The sequence below is a fragment of the Sminthopsis crassicaudata genome, chromosome 6 (assembly GCF_048593235.1).
Source record: "Sminthopsis crassicaudata isolate SCR6 chromosome 6, ASM4859323v1, whole genome shotgun sequence".
NCBI lineage: Eukaryota > Metazoa > Chordata > Mammalia > Dasyuromorphia > Dasyuridae > Sminthopsis > Sminthopsis crassicaudata.
The window spans coordinates 235,489,155-235,510,973 of NC_133622.1; the positions used below are offsets into that span (position 1 = coordinate 235,489,155).

A 21,819-nucleotide genomic window follows, 5' to 3' on the forward strand; every position below is an offset into this window, starting at 1 on the left:
CTCACCTTGCTCTGTCTGGGCTGAGCTGATTTTATTTGGGAAAATGGATGCAATTTTGTTTTTTTCTTTTTTGATCTGATTTTTCTTGTGCAGCATGATATTTGTGGAAATATGTATAGAAGAACTGCACATGTTTAACAAATATTGGATTACTTGCCATTTAGGGGAAGGGGTAGGAGGAAGAGAGAGAACAAATTTGGAACATAAGGTTTTCCAAGGGTGAATGTTGAAGATTATCCATGCACATATTTTATTATTATTTTTTTTCATTGTGGCTTTTTATTTACCAGATATATGCATGGGTAATTTTACAGCATTGACAATTGCCAAACCTTTTGTTCCAACTTTCCCTCCTTCCCCCCACCCCCTCCCCCAGATGGCAGGTTGACCAATACATGTTACATATGTTAAAGTACATGTTAAATACAATATATGTATACATGTCCAAACAGTTATTTTGCTGCACAAGAAAAACCAGACTTTGAAACAGTGTACAATTAACCTGTAAAGTAAATCCAAAATGCAGGCGGACAAAAATAGAGGGATTAGGAATTCTATGTAGTGGTTCGTAGTCATCTCCCAGAGTTCTTTGACTGTGTGTAGCTGGTTCAGTTCATTACTGCTCTATCAGAACTGATTTGGTTCATCTCATTGTTGGAGAGGGCCACCTCCATCAGAATTGATCATCATATAGTATTGTCCTGGTTCTGCTCATTTCACTCAGCATCAGCTCATGAAGTCTCTCCAGGCCTTTCTGAAATCATCCTGTTGGTCATTTCTTACAGGACAATAATATTCCATAATATTCATATACCACAACTTATTCAGCCATTCTCCAATTGATGGGCAGCCACTCAGTTTCCAGTTTCTGGCCACTACAAAGAGGGCTGCCACAAACATTCTTCATGCATATATTTTAAAAACAAAAAGCTTTAATAAAAAAGAAACAAAACAAAACAAACAAACAAAAAAAAAAAAAGGAGAAAGTTCTCTTATGATCCAACTCCCCAAATCAACCAGATTCCCATCTTGTTTCAACCACCATTTCTTGGCCCAATATGTGCCAGGTGAAAGGAAACAGGACTGCCTTGAAGTCAGGGAGATCTGAATGTTGCCTCTGACATGCTGAGGAAATCTAGACAAGTCATTTTAACCTCAACAAACTAAGACTGTTAAGTGGCAAAGCAGATGCTCTTCTGCATTCTTAGAGAATTTTCTTGCCAGAAGTTCCCTAGAGCAGTGATACCACAGGTTAGGGGCCCCTATCTCCCTCCTTCCCTCCCAAATGCAGGAAGTATTGTTTGCAATAGATATTTGGAACGGAAAAGACAACATGACAGTCTTGGGAACCTTGGGTTGTGGCAGAGGGAGGTGGGATTGAGAAAGGAAGATGGAGAAAAGACAATATGTACAGCTTCTCTCTCTACTTAGAACCACATTAATTCTCCCATTTCTGGAGATGTTTTTCTATTTTCCTAGCCATAAGATTGTTTACAAAAAGAAAAAAGAGAAAGTTCTGGCCCTTCCAGCAACAAGGTCCTGATCTGCTTGTTCAGTCCTTTATTTATTTGGGGGAAGATATTTGTGAATTGAAGGCAGAGATTCTTGATGAATCTCTTGGGTTTGAGACTGAATTATGGCAGAAGTGCTGAGGAGTTTGCATCCCTGCATCAAAGCCAAATGATTTGATCTTTTTTACTGCTGCTCAACCATTGAAGTCTGCCCCCACCCCACTGACTCTTCACTGAATTATGTGCCAGATGCCCCCTGCTCCAACAAAATGGCAAGGTCCCCTGGGGGAGCTCCAAGGTACCACTTCACCAAGCCTCTAGCTGAGGGGCACAGGGATCCTGGGCAGAACTGGCCTGGAGGAACAACCGTAGGTGTTAAAGGAAGGAAAGTAACACCATAAAGCTGGGTTCTACTTTGGTAGGAAGGGTGAGAGGTGCTGTCTGCCAACTTCCATGGCATCTCCAGTCAGCTTAGAATAAATTGGGCACCTTGGAGGACTAAGAAAAAAGGGAGAAGAAAGCTAGTGAGAGCATTACGTAAAAATAAAGAATTCGCTTTTAGCATCCTGATTGGTCATCAGGTGGAAACTAATTCAGATCATATGACTGTCCAGGGCTCACCTGTCCTCCTACTGGGAAACATGAGTCCCATTTGGGTCTCTCTACTCGGGGGCCCTTTCTACAGACCCTGCATCATTGGGTCTTGTGAACAGAGACACAAAATACCCTAGAAGATAGCTCACACTCACATGTGTCAGAGAAACTACAAGCATCTCCTCAACACAGACTCTCAGAACGTGGAACAGCCGGCTCCCATGAGGGACAGGGAGGAACGCTAACATCCTGGAGGAGACCTGCACTCGTCAGAAGCCAGCGAGGGTACAGGCCACAAGCGGACATCCTTCTCCCCTTTTCTGCCTCAGGGGAGGTGGGAAGAGAGTCCCCTTCGGGGCACGTGGTTTTCTCCTCTGTTCACAGAAGGGTGGTGCCATGGCTCAAAAAGCACTGGATCTGAAATCAGGAAGATGAGTTCAAATCCAGCCTCAGATATTACAGCTGGGCCACCTTGGCAAGTCAAATCTCTTCACCTCTGTTGGCCTCAGTATTCTCATCTGTAAAATGGGGCTCCTAGCATCGACCTCCCCCCACCTCTAAGTTGTTGTGAAAAGCAAATGAGATTCTATATGTAAAGCTCTTAGCACAACGCCTGGCATATGGTAAGTGCTAAATACTTGTTTCCTTCTTCCTTCTCTGTTAATAGCTTAATTTCTAGGATGTATATGTTCCAAGGCCCATAATCTATCATTTAATGGGCACTAGCTGTCCTCCAAATCACACCAGCAAGTTGTCAACTCACCCCCTCCCAGCTTCTATCCCTAACTCAAGGAGTCAATCTGAAGAATTTACTTCTACTCAATAGACCAGGCAGTTGGTGCCTCTGTAGTCATGGCAACCATGGGTAAAATAGCAAGCCAGGAGCTGGGGGGCAGATCTCAATAGCACAGGTGCTGCCGGGGCCAGCTCAGGGCTTTTTCATACAAAACGCCACTATACTCCTTTCTCTTCCCAGAAGCCTCTGGACTCACAGAGTCCTAAGCCCTAATCAGCTGGAACACGGAGAGACAGTGCAAGAACTGCTACCAGGGGCAAGAGGAAGTCATGATGACCAAAATCACAGTCTAGGTGAGGGGCAGATCAAGAAAAGGCCCTGCCCTCATCCTCCCAGCCCTCTAGGCCACAGAAGATGAACAGAGTTGAGCACCCTTGGTCTCCTGGGAAGCTGAGACCAGAATACACTTCTGAAGTGGCCACAAAACTCCAGATGAATCCCTCAATTCTCAAGGATGAGGCTTCCACAGAGGAACTAATCAGCCCTCTATGTTTTTGTTACTCCAGTGATAGTGAAAAGAAGAGCAGTTCTCATTTAAACACAGCACTTCAAGGTTTATTTGGAAAGTGACTATTCAAGACTACTGTGAACCAAATAATGATATTATTCACTTATTCCAATTTATTTTTATTTTCCCTTTTCCCAAATAAAGAAACTGAGGCTCATAGAGGTGAAGCCACACCAGATGGCTAGGAAATGAGAGCCCAAACTGGGACCCATATTGCCTGGCCCTTCATCCATTTTCCTGGGTCTACTAAGAGCTAACGAGGGAACCCTGGCTAATCTCAGTGGTCAGTATTCTTTACCATATTGCACTGTGCCCAACAGACTTGCCTATTCCCCTGTCATTCCCCATCTCGTCTCCAAGCCCATCACACACTTCTCTTCCCTTGTATAAATGCCCTTCTAGGATCGGCCTCAGTCCAACCTCAGTGCAATTAAGCCAACACTTGTTGAGTATTTCCCAAGTGCAAAGCATGACATTGTGTTAAACTTGAAGGAATCCCCAAAGATGGAAAAGAAATGGTTCCTGTGTCCAAGGACTTTACACTCCCTCGGGGAGGTGGAGGAGGTTAAAAAAAAAAAATGGACACAAATCAATAAGAAAAACCAAAGAAGCTTGGTACAAGCCTTCAGAGCCCAACCATCATGTCCTTCAAGGAGCTCTGAACATGCTGCTTCCTGGCTACACGCGTATTCCCAGAGGGGCCGTCTCCTACTTCTTGGTCTCCCATGGTGGGGAGAGCACTCAGGAAGCACGGTGACATAATGGAAGGCCCATAGCCTCAAACGCTGACCAGGGTCAAAGAGTGGCCAATGACTCCGACCTGTGAAGAGCTATGTCTTTGGGCCTCCACTTCCTCATCTGTGAAGGGTGAGGTGTGATTGGATAATCTCCAGGGTCCCTTCCAGCCCTCAATTCTAGGATTCTGTGCTCCCACTCCACACTTGTTGAGTGATTAACAGAGAGCAGCAAAGGAGCCCTGCCAACTCCATAAGCGGGCAGGGAGCAATGACAACCAGCACTTTTCAAAGAATCAATTCCCTGAGACAGACACCTTTAATAAGGGAAAGAAGATAGACAAGATCTGGGGGATCCAATACTTTCTATAAGAAGCCTAAGAAAAAAAACAGCATCTTAGCTTAGAAATAAAAGCCTAGACCTCAAACTTCTTTCTTAACAAAGTCTCCCATGAACAGCCTGAGTCCAAGGACAGGTGAAGTGAAGGGCTAGGGAACTGAGAGAACCAACAAAAGAAGCTTTTAGTGACAGAAAAACCAAGCAAGAGACCGGGGAGCTGGGAGGCAGGGAGAAAGCGGGGGTCCCCAGGAAAGAAGATGTTCTTGCTAGTTTCCAGGGCAACCAGAGCAGCCCCTTATCTCCTTCACTTTTAATCACTGGAGCAGAAGTAATTGGGTTAATTATTAAAGCAGCACCAGCACTAGTGTCACTATCACTAATTGTCCATTTATCCGAGTTTTATAAACAGTCACTTTAATTGACACTAAGCTGGAACGTGCCGTTTGTGCTCCATTCGGTCAGCCCCTGGATTGAGACGCTGAAGGGCGAGTGTTCCTGGGGTTCTCGATCTACCTCGGAAGGTGCCTCCCATATTGGAACACAAGGCTGAAATCTTGCTACCATAGAGTTCACATTTAAGTATATCTCATAGAGAGTGGGCAATATCATGCACAGCTTATGGTGGAACTGAGGTTGTGACCACAGTCTCCTTCTGAAAGAAGCACCATCTAGTTCCCCAAACACAGCCCCAGGGGCAAAATGAGGAGCTCTCCAAAAACTGAAAACATCGCCCTGCTGTCAGACCCTCCTATCCACTAAGCTAAGACTCCAAGACCCTCAGCAATGGTGTTACTGCAACCGAATCCTGCACTCGTTACAAATCACATTTTTAAAAGTGGCGAGGAAGGAAAGGGAAAGGGCGGGAAGGGAGAGGCGCTCTCTGTAAAAAGGGCAGGTCTGCTTTACCCCCACCGATCAGTAACGAAGATGCTGCTTGGGCCCAGAGCCACTTCTGAACCAAGCAGACCTAAATGACCTGGAACCAGGAACCGGTGAGCCCCAATACTCCCCTTATCAACTTTAATCAAAAGAAAAACTAAAATGCATCAGGCCTCCATCTGCTGGGGCAGATGCTCATCAAGAGAATATGGGGCAGATAAATAATACTGGCCCAGGCCGCTGACCCTCAGAAAAAAAATCTTCTGTTCTCTGTTTTCCCATTAATTAGTCAGGCTGTTAAATACTCAGCTTCTCCTGCAACTGGACGAGAGCCACACTCTGGCTAAACCAAACACCCCCCCCCTCCCCAATCTGACTCCCCAGGCTCCTCCTTCCTTGGGGCACCCTTCCTGATGCCCTAGTACATGTTTCTTCCAGGCCAGCAAAGCCACAGCTGTCATTGGACTTAGACCTTCCGTGTATATTCTGACAGCTTAGTGAAGAGCGGACAGGGTCACAGCCAGGAGGCCGGGGCTCTAGGCCCAGCTGACCGGTCAGGGACGCTAGGCACCAACAAGCTCCTCCAGCCACACCCGAGGCTTGCCATCTACAGGGTGGGGGGGTCTGCTTAGTTGATCTTGAAGGTCTGCCTTTCCATTCTAACTGCTTTGGTCTCTGTAAGCTAGTGGGTTGCACCTGAAGCCACAGAGACCGTGATCTGGATTTGAGGAGAGTGGCAGCTTTCCATTAATCTGCCCATTGGGGAAAATCTCCAAGAGGGAGCATGAAAACCTCCTGACCAGTTACTTGTCTGGTAGGCCTGACTTCCCCGCTCAACTTGAGCCTCCTGAGAAGAAGGAGTGGAATGGATCCCGGTTTCCTATAGAGCTCTGCCCACTCATCCTCTGCTGTTCATCTCCAGGCTGGAGCCCCTGGCTGCCTCTCTGGCACAACAGGAGCCGCAGGGGCACGCGCTGGGCCTCGGGGCTCTTGCCGCAGCCCTCCTCCCCTGCACAGTCCTGCACAAAGAGCAGCCTCCAGAAGCACGCTCAAAATCCAGAACTGGAGGAGTAGGACGACACAGCTCAAAAGCCAATTTCCCTTCCAATGGAAGCCACTGGTATGACAGCTTCCTGAATAAAAGTAATGAAAAGTCAAATATTGGCAAGCTAGGAAGAGAAGTTCAGGTAAGACTAAGATAATCAAAGGTCTTCAGGAAAGGCTCAGCAGCAAAGGGGCAGGGAGGCTACATCTGGGTACCATGTGAGGTAGAGAAAATGCTACAGCCCATGGGGAAAATGGCAAGTCCTCTCCAGAGAGAGGACACTCAGTCATAGAAGGATCTGTGTGACCTGGGCCATTTTTTAAAGAAATGAGGTCCCATGCCGATGTGGAAGTCTGGAAAAGCTCAGGAGACCATGCATACAGAGTAAAGGCTACAGAGAATGGAGGTGACCGGTTCATCTGCGCCAGGGCCAAATGCCTTCCAGTGCTGGTGACCAGACCTCCTGTCCCTGGGCCCACCTAAGCTGTGCTGATGAAGGAAGCCTGCCCGGGCTCAGCAGCTGTAGCCATCTGTAAGGGAAGCACCATCCCAACATCCTGAGCTGTACAGAGTAGTGTTCAAATAGGAAAATGGGGCTAATTTCTGTCAGACCCCTGGGGGTGGAGGAGGAGATCAGGAAATGGGGGAAAGGAGTCATTGGAGGCGAGGAGGGGAGAAAACCAACAAGCAGCTGCTCCGAAAAGCTAAATGCCAAGGAAATATAGATTTGCCCAGAGTGGAGGAGCAGGAGGTGCTGTGTGGGGTGGTGAAGGCAGATGTCTGGAACAAAGCAGGGTGGAGGGGAGCTCTGCTGGGTTGCCTGGCAGCAAGTGACTATCTTCCAACAAGGAGTTCCACGTGCCATCCACCAAACCACACACGACTAAGTGGCCAGGAGGGACTCAGCGGCCAAGACTCCGTTCCCAACCACCAACCGGGGAAACCAGGAGCTACGGCATGTGCCCCAATGGCAAGTTCTGAAGCCGGTAGTGAGAGACTAGACACCGAGGTCTCCCAGATGAGAATGGAGGAGCGCTGCTCGGCTCTTTGGCAGGAAGCTGCTGACCTCTTGGGTTTCTCTGTTTTGTATCCAGAACCCCAGGCTCTCTCAAAAGAACCCGTTGATGAAGAGCAAGCTCTAGGGCCTGTCTCACAGGAGAGACCCTCCAGTGCCGTTCCCCTTGGGCCCCTCACGAACTGCCAAAGGAGACAGGTCAGTAAGCTACTTAGATTTCCCAGTCCTCCTTTTAAGTTCTGCTCAACCCACTTTTTCCCATGTGAAGTCAGCCAAGCTGGCACCTTGGAGCTCTGGTCCCTCTTCCCTCCCCCTGCCTTGAAGGATTCCAAGGCTCTTGGAAGCCGCATATGCTGGCAGCGCCAGAGGCTTGGAGAGGTGTGCGTTAAGCTCCTAATTGAATCACAGGATCTGCCTCGTGAGTCTCTCACCAACCATAACATGAACAAGACACCTTATCATTCCCTCAGAATCACTGCTAAGACCATCATCTCTACGTTATGAAACACCCAGCTTCAATGGAAGGCGCTAGAAAGGTAGGCAGAAGGGGACTTTTAAATACGTCAAATACTAGATTTCGTTCCTCAGTAGTCTCCTCAACGCCAAAAAGAAGTTAAGAAATCCCTGAATAGCATTTTCAAGTAAACTGCAAGACAAAGAGCCGAGAAGCCTTTACTATCACCCACAGGCCGTCAACACAGCTGTGGAAAAAAGGAAAACTTTCCCAAGTCATGGAGGCACCGTTTTCTTACCTGCCAGGACTCTATTAACAGAGGAATGAGTGGCCAGCCCAGGCTGTCCTCGTTCGTGGAAAATCCCAGCATAAGGCAAGTACTCCGGCAGCAAGAAACGCCTACGAAGAGAAGTCAGCACATTAAAAGGTCTACCTTGGACTGATCACCATAGAGCCAGTGAGATATTACCCAGCAATCCCAAAGGTCAAAGGTTCTAGGGACCTAAAGGCAGGCTCCCCAAAGCAGCCAAACCTTCTCAAGGTGATGGAGGTGATGACAATGACAGCAATTCGCAATGATTTAGCACTGGAGCATTTACAAAGTGCTTTCATACACTATCTAGTTAATTTTCTATGATATCTCGGTTTCTTTTCTGCTTTTGTGCAAGCCTCTCCTTGTATTCTCTCTAAACCTTCTTTAATTAAAGCATCTTATAAATTTCCTGTCAGTTCTCAAGATGGCAGCCAGCTGTTCACCAAAGCTGGATCCCAGCTCATCCCTTCCACTCCTTTTACCCATTTTATGGATGGATTGGGAAACGGCAAAAAAAAAAAAAGGGGGGGGGGGCTGGCTCAAGGTGACAAGGAAAGTGCATGGAAAAGTGGAGGTGAAAGTCTAGATCTGTGAGATGCTTCTTGTGGGCTCTTCCTCTACTTCCTCTGTCACTTGGCTACAGTCCAGCAGTCAGAAATGAACTTTAACATTTATCTGCATGACCCTTACCTGGGAACAAAGCGTCCAAGTGAAGGGGCAGACATTCTTGCATTACGTGGTGCTCGGTGCCTGGATCTGTCTCCGTTGTCCCTGAAAGAGGGGAAAAAAACAATATATTAAGGGAGTCACTCAAATTAAATCATCCTTCAGGCCAAAGAACAAGGATCTGGACACCTAGTCCTTCTGCATAGGAGAAGACTCCATGATTACTATCTGCTCATGAGCCCCAGACAAACGTAGGACTTTCCAAGTAGTTTACCTAGGAGACTTTGAAGTGCCTTAGCAAGAACTTTCATTAAAACAATACACATTATTAAACCATTAAATTTATCATTTAACACATCTTAGAACAAGATAGAGGAGCAGGAAGAGGAGAGGTTATCCTGCATCTTTGTCCAGTGCCAATTTGGACTCAAGTATGGGGCCTCCAGGGAACTGGAATGGAACAGATTTCTTTTCCTGGATTAAATCAGGCAAAGTGATTTCAGTGTCAAGGGCTCTTGAAGAGGAGAAAAATTATCTCATCAATTTCTACTTAAAATGTGATGCCCTCTCGGGATTCACTTGAGTCCATGAAATGGCTGAGAATAAAAATGGTGCAAAGAAGATAGAAATTCATTCTTGCACAAAACGAGGTGGCCAATGGGAGCCCTTAAAACTACCGGAAAATGTAATGCTAACCCAGGTCACTTGGACCTGAGGGAGAAAGAAGACAAAGGCTTAGAGTTGTTCTCTGAGGATCACTGGCTACTTTTTGTCCTCCCTTATTAAGCATCATGCTAAGAAGGGTCAGGTTTACAGCTGCCAAATGCTGTTTTCTCCCAGTGCAGCATGTTAGAGGGATGAGGGATGGTCGGAGGGAAGGGAGGAGATGTTGCCCATGAAACACGGAATGGAAACCTCTGGTGACAAGATGGTTTTATGTTTTCTTCTAATGAAAGGCCCAAAGCAAAGGGGTCTACAGGACGGCAGAGTTAATCAGGGGCCTCCCCAGCTTCACAGAGTGACAAGAGTCTTTCTGAAGTTCCCAAGTTCTAAATTCCTTCCTCTTAGTTAGACCAGTAAGATTCTGCTACAGCTGACCTATGACCAGAATTAAATCTCCTCTTAGCTTTTGAGGGTCCCCAGGGGAGCTCTAGAAGACTAAAAAGAAAGAACATTTGGCTCTTTTTGTGGGTAGAATGCAGCCCCTGCAGCCCATGAATGGGAAGACATTGAAAGCCTCTGCATTAACCAATCTGGGTGTTAGTAGGTCATCTTGGCTTCTCAAACACACAGCACTGCTCTTTCCCTCTGACCTTTCAGTCCCGTAGACAGAAAGCAGAAGGGACCAGGAAGCCACAGGGGAAGCAGAAAGTACCTCATACACTACAGAGAAACAGTGCCAAGCCAACCGTCTTATCCAGCTGCTCCCTGAGACAGGATCTGGTTTCTCATAATTGTATTTTAAAGCCTATTAACAAAATCTGCTGGACAATTTCCTTCTGGAAAGACCAGAGTAAAGACCGTAATCTACATTCCTTTAAGCCTCAAACTTACTAATGAGGAAATATCTGGGCTAGCAGAGTTCCATGGAGCAGCAAGAGAAGTCAGCGCTTCAGGTTCACTGCCTGACAGAGTGACACCGTTCTGATGGACAGGTTAAAAGCTGTAAGAAAACATTTCAATCTTGCAAACAGAAATCTCAGACTCCTGGGTTAAGAAGAGCTCAGGCGGGTGGGCCTGGGTTTCCTTTCACAAATCAGACAAGGGAAGAATTTCTAGGTCTCAATGTCTCAAAATAAGAAGACCTTTTAGAGATGAACACAACCTTTTGCTCTCTCTTTCTGGGGATACAAAGAATGCTCTGGTTATTTTCTATTTGCTCCTAGCAAGAACAAAGAAGTAGCCACCAAATAAATGTCAGCTCTTGCTCTTAAATCCATTTTCTTAGCACAGCATAAATCCTCTAAGATATTCAAAGATGATCAGCACAGTCAGAAGAGAAAAGCCAAAGAACTTGAAGGCAGCCTCCTTGCTCTATCAATGCCAAAAAAAAACCCATTATCCTTTTGGTATTTCTCCTTCAGAAAAGAATATATCTCACCAGCATATTGTGGCCGCTTGGTGACTTGGGATTCCAAGAGGAACACTGCTTCAGAAAAAGAAAAAAATGCTAATGATACCAATAATGATAATTGGCTCGAGGGCACAAGAAGTATCATAGCCTGAAGGCTAAAGCAAAATCGATAAGCACAGGGTAATAAGAAAACAGCAATGAATCAAGTGGATGGAGCTGACCGGTGGCTGCCCAAAACATCAATGTTTCTTCCTAGGCTTATTTGGTGATTATATTAACAATGGGGAAGGAAAAGATTAATGGCATTTTAATGAAATGAAGAGAATAAAGAGTGATCATATCAAACATACACTATAGGAAATAGACACGGAATAGTACAGTGGGATAAGAATTTAGAGTTTGGGGGCAGCTAGGTGGCGCAGTGGATAGAGCACCAGCCCTGAATTCAGGAGGACCCGAGTTCAAATCTGATCTCAGATACTTCCTAGCTGTGTGACCCTGGGCAAGTCACTTAACCCCAGCCTCAGGGGAAAAAAGGGGAAAAAAAAAAAAAAAAAAAAAAAAAAAGAATTTAGAGTTTGGGGGCCAGAGTTCAAATTCTTCTACTGTTTCTCTTTGTATGACCATGGACAAGCCACTTCAATTTCACTAGGCCTCGGTTTCCCTCTCCATAGGATGATCCCTTGGGAATCTTCCAGCTCTACTAAGTCTATGTTGTATAATATAAGTGGGAAAAGCAAATGAAGTCATTCCTGGTAAAATGATTTTTAAAAAAGCACAAACACAGTTTGTTCAGGAAAGTCCCTAAATGCACTCCTGACAGAGAGAGCCATACCTTCAATCAATAAGCATTTATTAGTCACTTGTCTTGTGCCAGGCACTGTGCTAGGGGCAGGAAGACAAAACAGGCCCAGTCCATTTGTGAGGTATCTGTTCTCTCTGGAGAGACAACAGATTTTTATATATATATATAAAAGTCAATTCAAAAAGGTGCAAGGCAGAGAACATTAGCCCTCATAGTGATCAGGAAAGGACACATACCCCTTTAAGCTGCACTTTCAAAACCAAGAGGAAGCATATTCTAGGTACAGGAGAGAGCTTGGGAAAAAGTCCAGAGATAGAAATTGTAGCCCAAGTATGAGGAGCAATGACAAAGTACGTAATGGTACCCGAGCTTGGGGGAAGGAGAATGATACACAGGCAGAGTGGGCCCAAGCTGTCAAGGACATTCAATGTGAGGAAAGCAGGTTCTGTTATTTTCTAGGGATAACTGAAGCCCAGAGACTAAAGGAACAGGGAAGGGCATGTTCAAGCCTGTGCTTCAGGATATATAAAAGGCAGGTTGGTACAGTGGATAGAGCACCAGCTCTGAAGTCAGGAGGACCTGAGTTCAAATTTGACCTTGTTCACATCCTAGCTATGTGATGGGCAAGCCACTTAACCCTAGTTGGTTTCCAGGTCGGAGATATGAGAACCCCAAAACAAGGAGATGACAAAGAACCTATCACCAAAATTTAGGTAAACAATGTTGAAGTCTGAATAAGAGAGAAGGGGAATGGCCCCACTGACATTAGGAAGTTCAAAATGGGCAAATTTGGCAGTTAAAGCTGGATCTGTGGGGCACGAGAGGAAGAATGGTGGTACCACTGATAGAAATGGTTAATTTTAGAAGAGGACTGGGTAGGAAATCAGGAGCTCGGTTTTGGACACATTCACGTTGAGAAGCCTATATAGTACATCTGGTTTGAATTGTCTGAGATTCATGGGACCAGAGCTCTGGAGGTCCACTGGGGCTAGACACACGTCTTATAACCTCAGGGCTAATGAGGCAAAATGTGCAGAGAAAGGGGCCAAGGCTAGAATTCTCAAGCATATCCAGGGGCCATTCTTGAACAAAAACCAAAAGGAAGCTAAATGGGAAGAAAAGAACCCAAAATGACTATGATCACAGAAATTCAGCCAGAAAGAAGAGCTGAAAAGGAAAAGGACTACAAAAGATCAGAAGATATTACAGATCATTGGCAGGTCCGGCAAGAGTAAGTAATGAAGTCAAAATCCAGGTGGCCAGTCAGCAAGCATTTAGTAAGTGTTTACTTTCCTTAATGTGGTGTCAAACACCACATTAAACACTTGGAATAAAGATAGAGGAGCAAACAGTCTAATAGGTCATGTAAATCATATCACTAACAGAAGAGCTATACTGTGTAAATGGGAGATAATCCCTGGGGTAGAGAAGAGCGAGCATTTGAGCCGAGTCTTGAAGAAAGCCAAGGTAAAGGTGAAGAAAAACCTACTAGGCATGGAGAGCCATTAACCCTTGGAAGAGGGCAACAGAGAGGCTATGGATGTGTGAGGAAGGGCAAGTAAGAACAGAGAAGCTGGATTCAAGAACAACTGGAGGACAAGAGACTAAAAAAAAAAATCCCACAGGTAGCAGGATGTGAAGGGCTTTCTGTGTCAAGTTGAGGACTTCAGATCTGATTCTGGAAGTAACTGGAAGTGAATGAAGTTTATGGAATAGGAAAGGTGACACAATCCTACCTGAAGTTTCAGAAACCCCCTCAGTGAGCAGCTGAGTGGAGGCAGCAGTGGAGAAGAAAGAGACTTGAGGAAAGGAGATCAACCAACAGATTGGTACAATCATGGCTGCCTGAGGCCCCAGAGTGGCAGCCATGTGATCAGGGAGAAGGTCACACACATCACACAAGAGGTGCACACCCATCTGACTGGATCTGAGGAGTGAGAGGGTGACACAGCAATGTGGAGTCTAGACTTCTGGAGGGACAGGTCGTAGCCTTCACAGTCACAGGAAGATGCAGAAAAGTGGAGGATTTGAAGGGGAAAATAAGGAGTTGTTTTTTGATTGAAAGGCCATCCAACTCAACATTTCTAAAAGGCAGCTGGAAATTGGAAATCAGAACTCAGGAAATGGTTGGGACTAGATCTACACAGCCGATCACTGAATCCTGTGAGCAGGAGGGTGGGCTCTCTAAATAACAATAGTAAGTGATTCGTTAAGGATCACACAGTTAGTCAAGGTCTGAAGTCACATTTGAACTCAGGACTTCCTGATTCCTTGCAAGAGAATCTAAAAGGAGGTCAGAATGAAGATCTGAAAGCCTAAAGGTAAAGGTTAGAAAAGGAAGGAGGAAAAACTCTTTGGGCCTTAAATATCAGATTTTGGACATCTCAGTACATGGAACCCAGCACTCATGAAGACAATCTAGCTACTCAGCACGGTGCTGAACTACTTGGAAAGCAAAGGCTAAACTGCCCTCTACTACTCCCTGTGGGAATTTCACACTGAATGAAGTGCTAGAGATGAAGCATAAACGGGAGATGGGTGGTAATGACAAGATGGATCATATATGTATGGAAAGGGCAGTTGTATATGGAGGAGGGAAAAGGATTTGGACATGGCCTGCAAGAACAGGTAAAAAGGACAGCACACCTAGAAAACTGGTGAGTGGAAAAGCAGCCCAGTAAGGAGTCTCTCCGCAATATATTATGAGAGCTCTGGGGAAGGGGAGGAAGAAATGAAGATAGCTGAAGAGCAAGAAGGGACTTCCTCAGCAGGAAATGCTATGGAGAGACCACTTGCTGGAAGGAAATGGAGAAAACGAAAGTGCCCAGGCTAGATGTGGAACAGAATAAACTGTGGAGGGCTCTTCCACTGGACAGCCAAGGGTCATAGTAACCTGAGCTTCAGCAGTCTTACTGTGATCCCTTCTCAAAAGAAATTTCTTCAGGGAAATACCGGAGAAATCCTCCTCAATTTCTGAGGAAAGGCTGCCATGAGCCAGCAGGAGAGAAGTTGACGGGGTTATTAATGGCTTTCCTGGGTATGGATCCGTGCACAGCTCTGATTACCTCTCAGAGGGACATTTGGGAAGGGGAGGGGGACAACAATAAAAAAGCCTTCATGAGACAAAAACCAGCCTTCAAACAATCAAGAACCCAAGACAAGTGCCCGAGTCCAAGAAGATTCATCTCCAAAACCAGAGAAAACCCAGCAGCAGCTCCCCTGCTCAAATTTGGGATTAATTGCCTCCGAGAGAGGCTGTAATTTAAAGGAATGAGGAAATAAACCTCTGCCTCAGCCCACTGCCTGTGTCCTGACCAGACAGTCAGGTGCTTGCTCCTCCTGGCTGACAAATAGCTCTAGGCCTGAACCTCTGTAAAAAATCAAGTTAAGTGGAATAAGAAGCTGAAAGCACATAGAAAATGGGGAAAATTAATCCATTCTTAATAAAGAAATTAAAAAAAAAAAAAAATCCCCTCCTCATCTACCTTTTTGTCCAGCCCTGGGTGAAGAGTCCTGGCTGCCGTTCCCAGACCCAGACTCAGACTCCTAACTTGAAGCAGCAGCAGCAGCAGCAGCAGCAGCCCCTTCCACTCTCCCAAATTAAATGGCACAAAGGCCCTAGAGGAGCACCTCCTATAAGGCTTCCTCTTCCTTAGCAGCTCAAAACTAGGGAAAGCTCCCCCAGAACAGAAGAACTTTTTTGTCTGTTTCTAGAGATCAACCACTTTAGGCAGAGGACAAAAGTGACTATTTACAAATTGGTCCCCCTAGTCACTTTTCCTTTTATCGGCTCTTAGGATGCTCTTCCTATTAAAAAACAAATTCTCTTTGAGTGATTATTTCCTAATTTGGGGAGGGGAGAGGGATGGAAGGAAATCTCATCTTCATTTTCCTCTATTTTCAATTCCCTCATCCCATCCCCTCTTTCCCTAATGAACCATGTTCTTATGGTCATGGTGCATGAGGGAAGGTTCTTTCTTGAAGCTGCCAAACACCCGGTAGAAAATCCCTAATGAAACAATGGGATTCTGCTCACTTACTATTCCTCAGCCAGCGGACTCCAGAACCACAAGGAGCACCTTTGTAGGAATATGCATTTATTTAGTACCCTCCACAAAAAAGAGGTGTCACATGATCCCTATTTTACAGATAAAGAAACTGAAGGAAAAAGAGATTCAGCAACTAGCTATTAAGGGTCGGGGCAAGATTTCACTTCAGGCTCCATTATTTTAACAGCTGGGTTAATGGATCAACAAGGTGTCTGCTCTAGAAGCCACTTACTTGCCTGTGAGCTTCATCAGTTCACTATGAACTCCAGGAAGGGACTGAGGGATATAAGAAAGTGATTTGTAGGGTTCCCCCCCTTTCTTTCCCCATCAGTAAGGCTGGAAAGCTTGATGCTCAGCTCCTAGAGAACATTTCCACAGGGCTGCCAACTTGGAAAAAACAAGCCAGAGAGAAATGAACAAGAAAGGGGCGGAACATCCACAGAAGATGATGCTCTCGAGAAAAGCTTTTGTACTTAAGACTGAACCTAAACAAAAAAAATCAATGTGGGTGGGATGGTCCAGAAAGGGGGATGGCAGGTTGTCTCCCTCCCTCCTACTTCCAGCACAGGATGTGAACCCCACAGTCACTCAGCACATGTGGTGGCTGGGACACAGATAACACCGAAAATAGTCTTCATCAAAGGCCCAGTCACACTCCAGGCTCTCAAAAGCTCCTGGTAAGTAAGGACACTAAGGGATGAAAAGGGAATCCTGATTGGTTAGGCAGCTTCTCTCTGAAAGTATTTAGACAAAAAATAAAAAGTTTTGTAGAAAAAGGAATTAGCCAGTAACTCTCTAAAATCTGGAGAGAACCAACTCTTCTTGTCTTTTCTGAGTGGCCACTCACTTATCAGAGGAGACTGTCCTGCCTATGTCATCAAGTAAGAAAAGTGTTCTTAGCCCTAGAGATTCAGGAGAACACTAAAAGAGCTGGGGCAAGCGATCCAAGGCAATTCCAATAGACGAGCCAGAAAGTGCTATCCACATTAAGAGAAAGAACTATGGAGACTGAATGTAGAACAAAATATAGGGTTTTTTTCACCTTTTTGTTTGCCTATTTTTTTCCCTTTTGGTTTGATGTTTTTTGGCGCAACATGACAAATGTGGAAATATGTTTAAAAGGATAGCACATATTAACCTATATTAGACTGCTTGCTGTCTTGAGGAGGGAGAAAAATTTGGAACACCAAGTTTTAATTTTTTACACATATTTGGAAAAATAAAATACTAATAAAATAAAATAAAATTTGGAAAAATAAAATACTATTGAGGAAAAAAGCAGCAGACATGGACTATCTTTTGGCTTAACACAGTACCTGTCACATAGTAAGAGTTAAATAAATGCTTAAGCATTTCTTAAGCATATTCCTTCCTTCCTTGAGTCTACCTTGTTACAACATACCTAGAGGATTTCTGGGTAGGAGAAAAGAAAAATCTAAATGGTGCGACTGGGGCAAAAAAATCCCCTAAAATATTCCCATGGATTAAGAAGATTCATCTCTCAGCTGAAAAGGGAGCATATCTCTCATGGGTAAATACTGTCTCCAAGCAAAAGGACAAAAGTACAAAGCTCAGATCCCACATTCACCATACTAATTAATCGAGCACTTCTGATATTCTGTACAAGGAGCAGTAGTTAGGTAGTCTAGGGGATAAAGTGCTGGATCTGAAGGCAGGAAGACCCATGTTCAAATCTGGCTGTGTGACCCTGAAGTAAGTCACTTAACCTCTTAACCTCTCTCAGCTTCAGTTTTCTCATCTATAAAATGGGAATAATAACTTCACCTACTTCTCATGGTTGTTATGATGACAAAATGAAAGCATTTGTAAAGCACTATGCGAATCGTACTAGCTATATTACTGTCCTTATGGTGGTGGCTGCTGCTACTGTTATCACCATTGCTACAATTGTTTCCAAAAGCTCAATCTAACCGACAATTATCTGGTATATGTACTGGAAGGAGAATACCACCATCTTCTAATGGCTGCTTTGCAAATTTTAAGATGCTATCTAAATGTCCGCTATCGCCATCTTCTCATCATCATCATCATCATCATCATCATCATCATCATCATCACCATCATCAGTCTATCTGAGAGACCGCCCAGCAGCGACAAAGAGCGAGCTCTTCACTCAGGTGACTCTTGAAGTAGACAACAAGGAAGCTTTCTCTATCAGCAGTGAGGAGGGGGAAAATGGTAGAAAATTAATTCTGACTTTGTCATTAGTTTTAGTGCAGCCAGTGAAGGGAACATAAGCAAGAAAGCTAGAGCTATCAAGTCAGAAAGGGACATAAACTGCTTGTTTTATAGGACAGTGTTTCCTCAGTTGGAAAATAAGGCTAACGGTTGTGCAGATGGGTCAGATGTACCTTGAAGTTCTCCTCCACTCAAAGGGATGACCAAAAAGAGAAAATGGGCGAGATAGCTTGGAGCTTTTTGCATCCTCCCTCCCAGATTCTAGAGAATGTCTTATGCTAAAGAGAAGAGGGACACCACCACCATGACTGCCAGCCACCATGTTTCTGCTCTTGTAAAGATGGGGGAAAAAATGTGAGGAAAGAACTCAGAAATTCTGCCTTCGCTCTCATTTTAGTTGGTCTTTACAAGACCTTGGCTAAGCTCCGCAGAGGATTCTTCCTAAAGCAAATCAAAAACTTGCCTGGCTCAAGATCTCAAGTTCTTGGGCTCTGACCAGCAAAGAATCTGTACTCTTTCTCCTTTTCACTGCAGATGAGATGAGACAGATAAACAGCAGGCATTCAGGCCAGGAAAACACTCCTGTCTACAGAGCTGCTCATCCATCTAGATTCCAAAAAGCCAGAATTTAACCTGCTGCTGCCCAGCTTCTGAAGCTGGCCTCCCTACCAAGGGGCTTCTTCCATAGCAGATTTATCAAAGAACTTAATGGTGTTTCTAGCAAGAGGCTCAAAGGTTTTGGACACTAAAGGACTTTAAAAGCTAAACACAATTCTTGGGTTTGTTTGTTATTTTTTTTTCACAAGTACTTATAATTTGTACCATATTTCTCATTTCAAAGACAAAGGGAGTTGGTAGGAAAAAGAGACAGGGTTCATCTGATAAGATCTAGGTGAGGAGGAGATGGTAGAAAAGAGATGAGCGGGATAGAACCCTGGAGGAAGACAGTTTTAAAAAATTAGGGAAAACAAAGGCAGGGATGTGATATCATACTCTGATAGGCAGCTCCTAGGAGGATCATGGGAAAAGAAAAAAGCTCCCGGGCATTGCTCTGAGCCATACCCCATGTTACTCCAGGTTTTAGAAGCCTCTCAGCCTCCTCCCTGAACAATTTCCATCACCCCTCCCTCCAGGGAGCCTCTAACCAGTTTCCAGAGGAGAGCAGCAGACAACAGAGGGGGTAATATTCAGCATTTGCTGGTTTAAACAAGAGCTATATAGAGTAAACTGGTAACAACCAGCCAACATCATTCCCTACGAGACCTGGACTTGTAGTGCTGCACAGTGACTAATACAAGGGAGCTATTAAAAACAAGATTACAGCCCTCGTCAACCCAACAGGGAAAGCAAGTTCTCATAGAGAGAGATTCAAGACAGACATTTGGGAAACCAGCACTTTGTTACTAAGAAGAAAAAACCAGAAGAAGGCCCAAGAAAAAAACACAAGAAATCCGAATGAGAGATGAGCTCTGGTTGTACTGAAGCAAGAAGGAAGACAGAGCAGAGGTGGGTTATAGGGAGCAAGGGGAGGAAGCTGTCTGGCAAAGGGAAATGGTGGGGAAGGAAGGGCAAAGGGAGGAGGTGGCAACAGAAGCGGGGGAGGGGGAAAAGTAGGGAGCACATTTTAGAAGAATATTTTAAGTTAAATACAGAACTCTATTGTGAAGGACAAGTCACGAGGCAAGGTACAGCTCAAAGTACGGCTCTGCATTTTCACCAACTCAACAACCTAAGGCAGCAGGGGAGGAGGGCCTGGAAATCCCTAGCATTAATTCCCACTTCCACAGGTGTCTAGAGAAAAAGACATGGGAGCTTCTCACAGGCACCAAATTGAGGCAAGTTCGGCACGTCTGACAGAGCGGCTTCCTTGAATGGGCTCTGCTTCTCGAAAAATACTATTACAGGGGAGCACGTTTACCTGTAGGTACTTGGCCTGGCCAGGAATGGAAAAAGTTGCCCGCCCTTCTCTGCCAACAGAGTCTCTGCCAAGCATCCCCAAGGCTGGATGGGAAGGAAGAACAGCTTTTCCAGGGCTCTGGCACTTTAGCTCCCCTGGTAGAGCTGCCTAACAGACGCCTTCCCAGCGTACTCCAGCTGCTTCAGGGAATGCCATGGTCACTCCTGCATCTCTCAGCCTCAGTTATATCTTATGCAAACAGGAACACCATGAAAGAGGAGAAGGTGTTCCTCTTACTTTTCTCTTTGCTTTCAAGTATATAATAAGTGGAACATGAAATTCCACAGAATAAAATTTCATAAAGCTTATCCTGACTGCTTCATCCTCCCCAGAAAAGGGATTTCTTATCTACATCGCAGAGTTAAGTTCTCAGGTGACTCTCAAGGGATAAGGAGGGTATTCTTGAATCCTTATGACCATCTCCTATGAGAAAAGGAAAGAAAGCAAAAGAGACGGTGCTCCATTCCCAACTTTGCTGAATAAAAATATTTTTAAAAAGATGGGGGAAAAAATGTGAGGAAAGAACTCAGAAATTCTGCCTTCGCTCTCATTTTAGTTGGTCCTTTAAGGCTACGTGGATAGGAGGAATGAAAACAAAAGCCCAATGTCCACTCTAGAAGCAGCCAGGAAGGCTGGCTTGCAGGAAGGAAAGGAATACCTGATGAATGGATGGAAAGGTCAGGAGCAGCAAGACAAAAAATATAAAACAGAGGAGTGTGGCCCTCTAGTTCAGTCACTCTGCAAAGACTAGTAGGAAGATGGAGATCTTCATGATTAACTTCCCTAAGACCTTCCAAACTTCAAGGCCTTAAGGCCAGGAGCTGAAGAAAGTCTAGACAAGATCAATAGAACTTTCAAGGGTGGATCTGATGAAGGCTGCCAAGGCACAAGATCTTCCTCCTGGAGAAGGGCAGACAACCTTTCTTTTCTCCCTATTCCAAGTTAGCCAATCAAAAACCTTTTCAAAGAAAATGAGCATGTGTAGGAAAAAAGGCAGAAATCTTGTCTCTCCACCAGATATCTTTCTCCCAATCTGATCTTTTTCCAATCACAGGTAGCTCTTGACACCAGCTCCTGTTAAGGCAACTTTCAGGGACAGGCGTGATCTGTGTCAATAAAAAAGGCACTGGAGTTGGGCTGGCAACACTGTTCTTCAACCTATGTAGAAAACGAATGAGGGGTTTGAAGTAAAACCCCAGAATAAGAATGAGCTACTATGCCCAAAAAGTGGCAAGTTGGAAGAGGCCACAGTACAGCATTGGGGTGGGATGGGTTAGAAAGCAGGCCGGGTATGTACTTACTCAAAGTCCTCAAACTCCAAGTCGTTTCCCTCTACTGATGGGCCTTGGTTGTCTGAGGAAGAAGAGGAGGTGGAAGATCGGAGACGGTTCTGTTGGTAGCGCATGGAGCGCTGGCGAATACTGTCTCTTCGAGAAAGATATTGGATCATCCTCTGGGCGTAGTATGCAGCAGGAGATAACCTGAGAGAGAGGAGATGGACAGAGACAAACTAGCACTAAGGACAGCTCCAGCTCTGCCTTGCCACCTGCCCAGCAGCAGCTGCCTCCGAAGACCTTGAGGATGAAGGCTCTCCCAGGTACCGGGAGGGCCCCTCACAAGGTTACCAGCTTCTATTCAGAGAGGTCACAGACCAAGTCTGCTGCCAGAGCCGCCCAACTAGAGAGCTAAAGGAAGACCTTTTCTTCTTGTCATGCCCCAGGGAGCCAGCCAAACTTGCAGAGGTTTCCAACCATCTATCTGACCTCAAAGAGTTCTTTCTCTTTAGAATCTTCACCTCAGAACTCTAGATACTGATTATCCAAAGATGGTCTGAGACAGAGAAGAGAGCTACAGGATGGAAGCCTCTGAGAGACAAAGGG

The 21,819-nt window shown here is 45.2% G+C and overlaps 1 protein-coding gene across 7 annotated transcripts in view; it reads right to left on the reverse strand.

Annotated features, from left to right (window-relative positions):
* Positions 1 to 21,819, reverse strand: part of AMBRA1 (autophagy and beclin 1 regulator 1) — a 171,493-nt gene that overhangs the window by 81,330 nt on the left and 68,344 nt on the right. For 6 of the 7 annotated variants that reach the window (XM_074272290.1, XM_074272291.1, XM_074272292.1 and 3 more), the window contains 3 exons: positions 21,241 to 21,420; positions 8,880 to 8,960; positions 8,175 to 8,275 (listed from right to left, as the gene is read on the reverse strand). In XM_074272290.1, coding sequence (XP_074128391.1) covers positions 8,175 to 8,275; positions 8,880 to 8,960; positions 21,241 to 21,420 — 362 coding nt within the window. The remainder of the gene's footprint in view (positions 1 to 8,174; positions 8,276 to 8,879; positions 8,961 to 21,240; positions 21,421 to 21,819) is intronic. The other variant, XM_074272295.1, reaches the window with a different exon arrangement.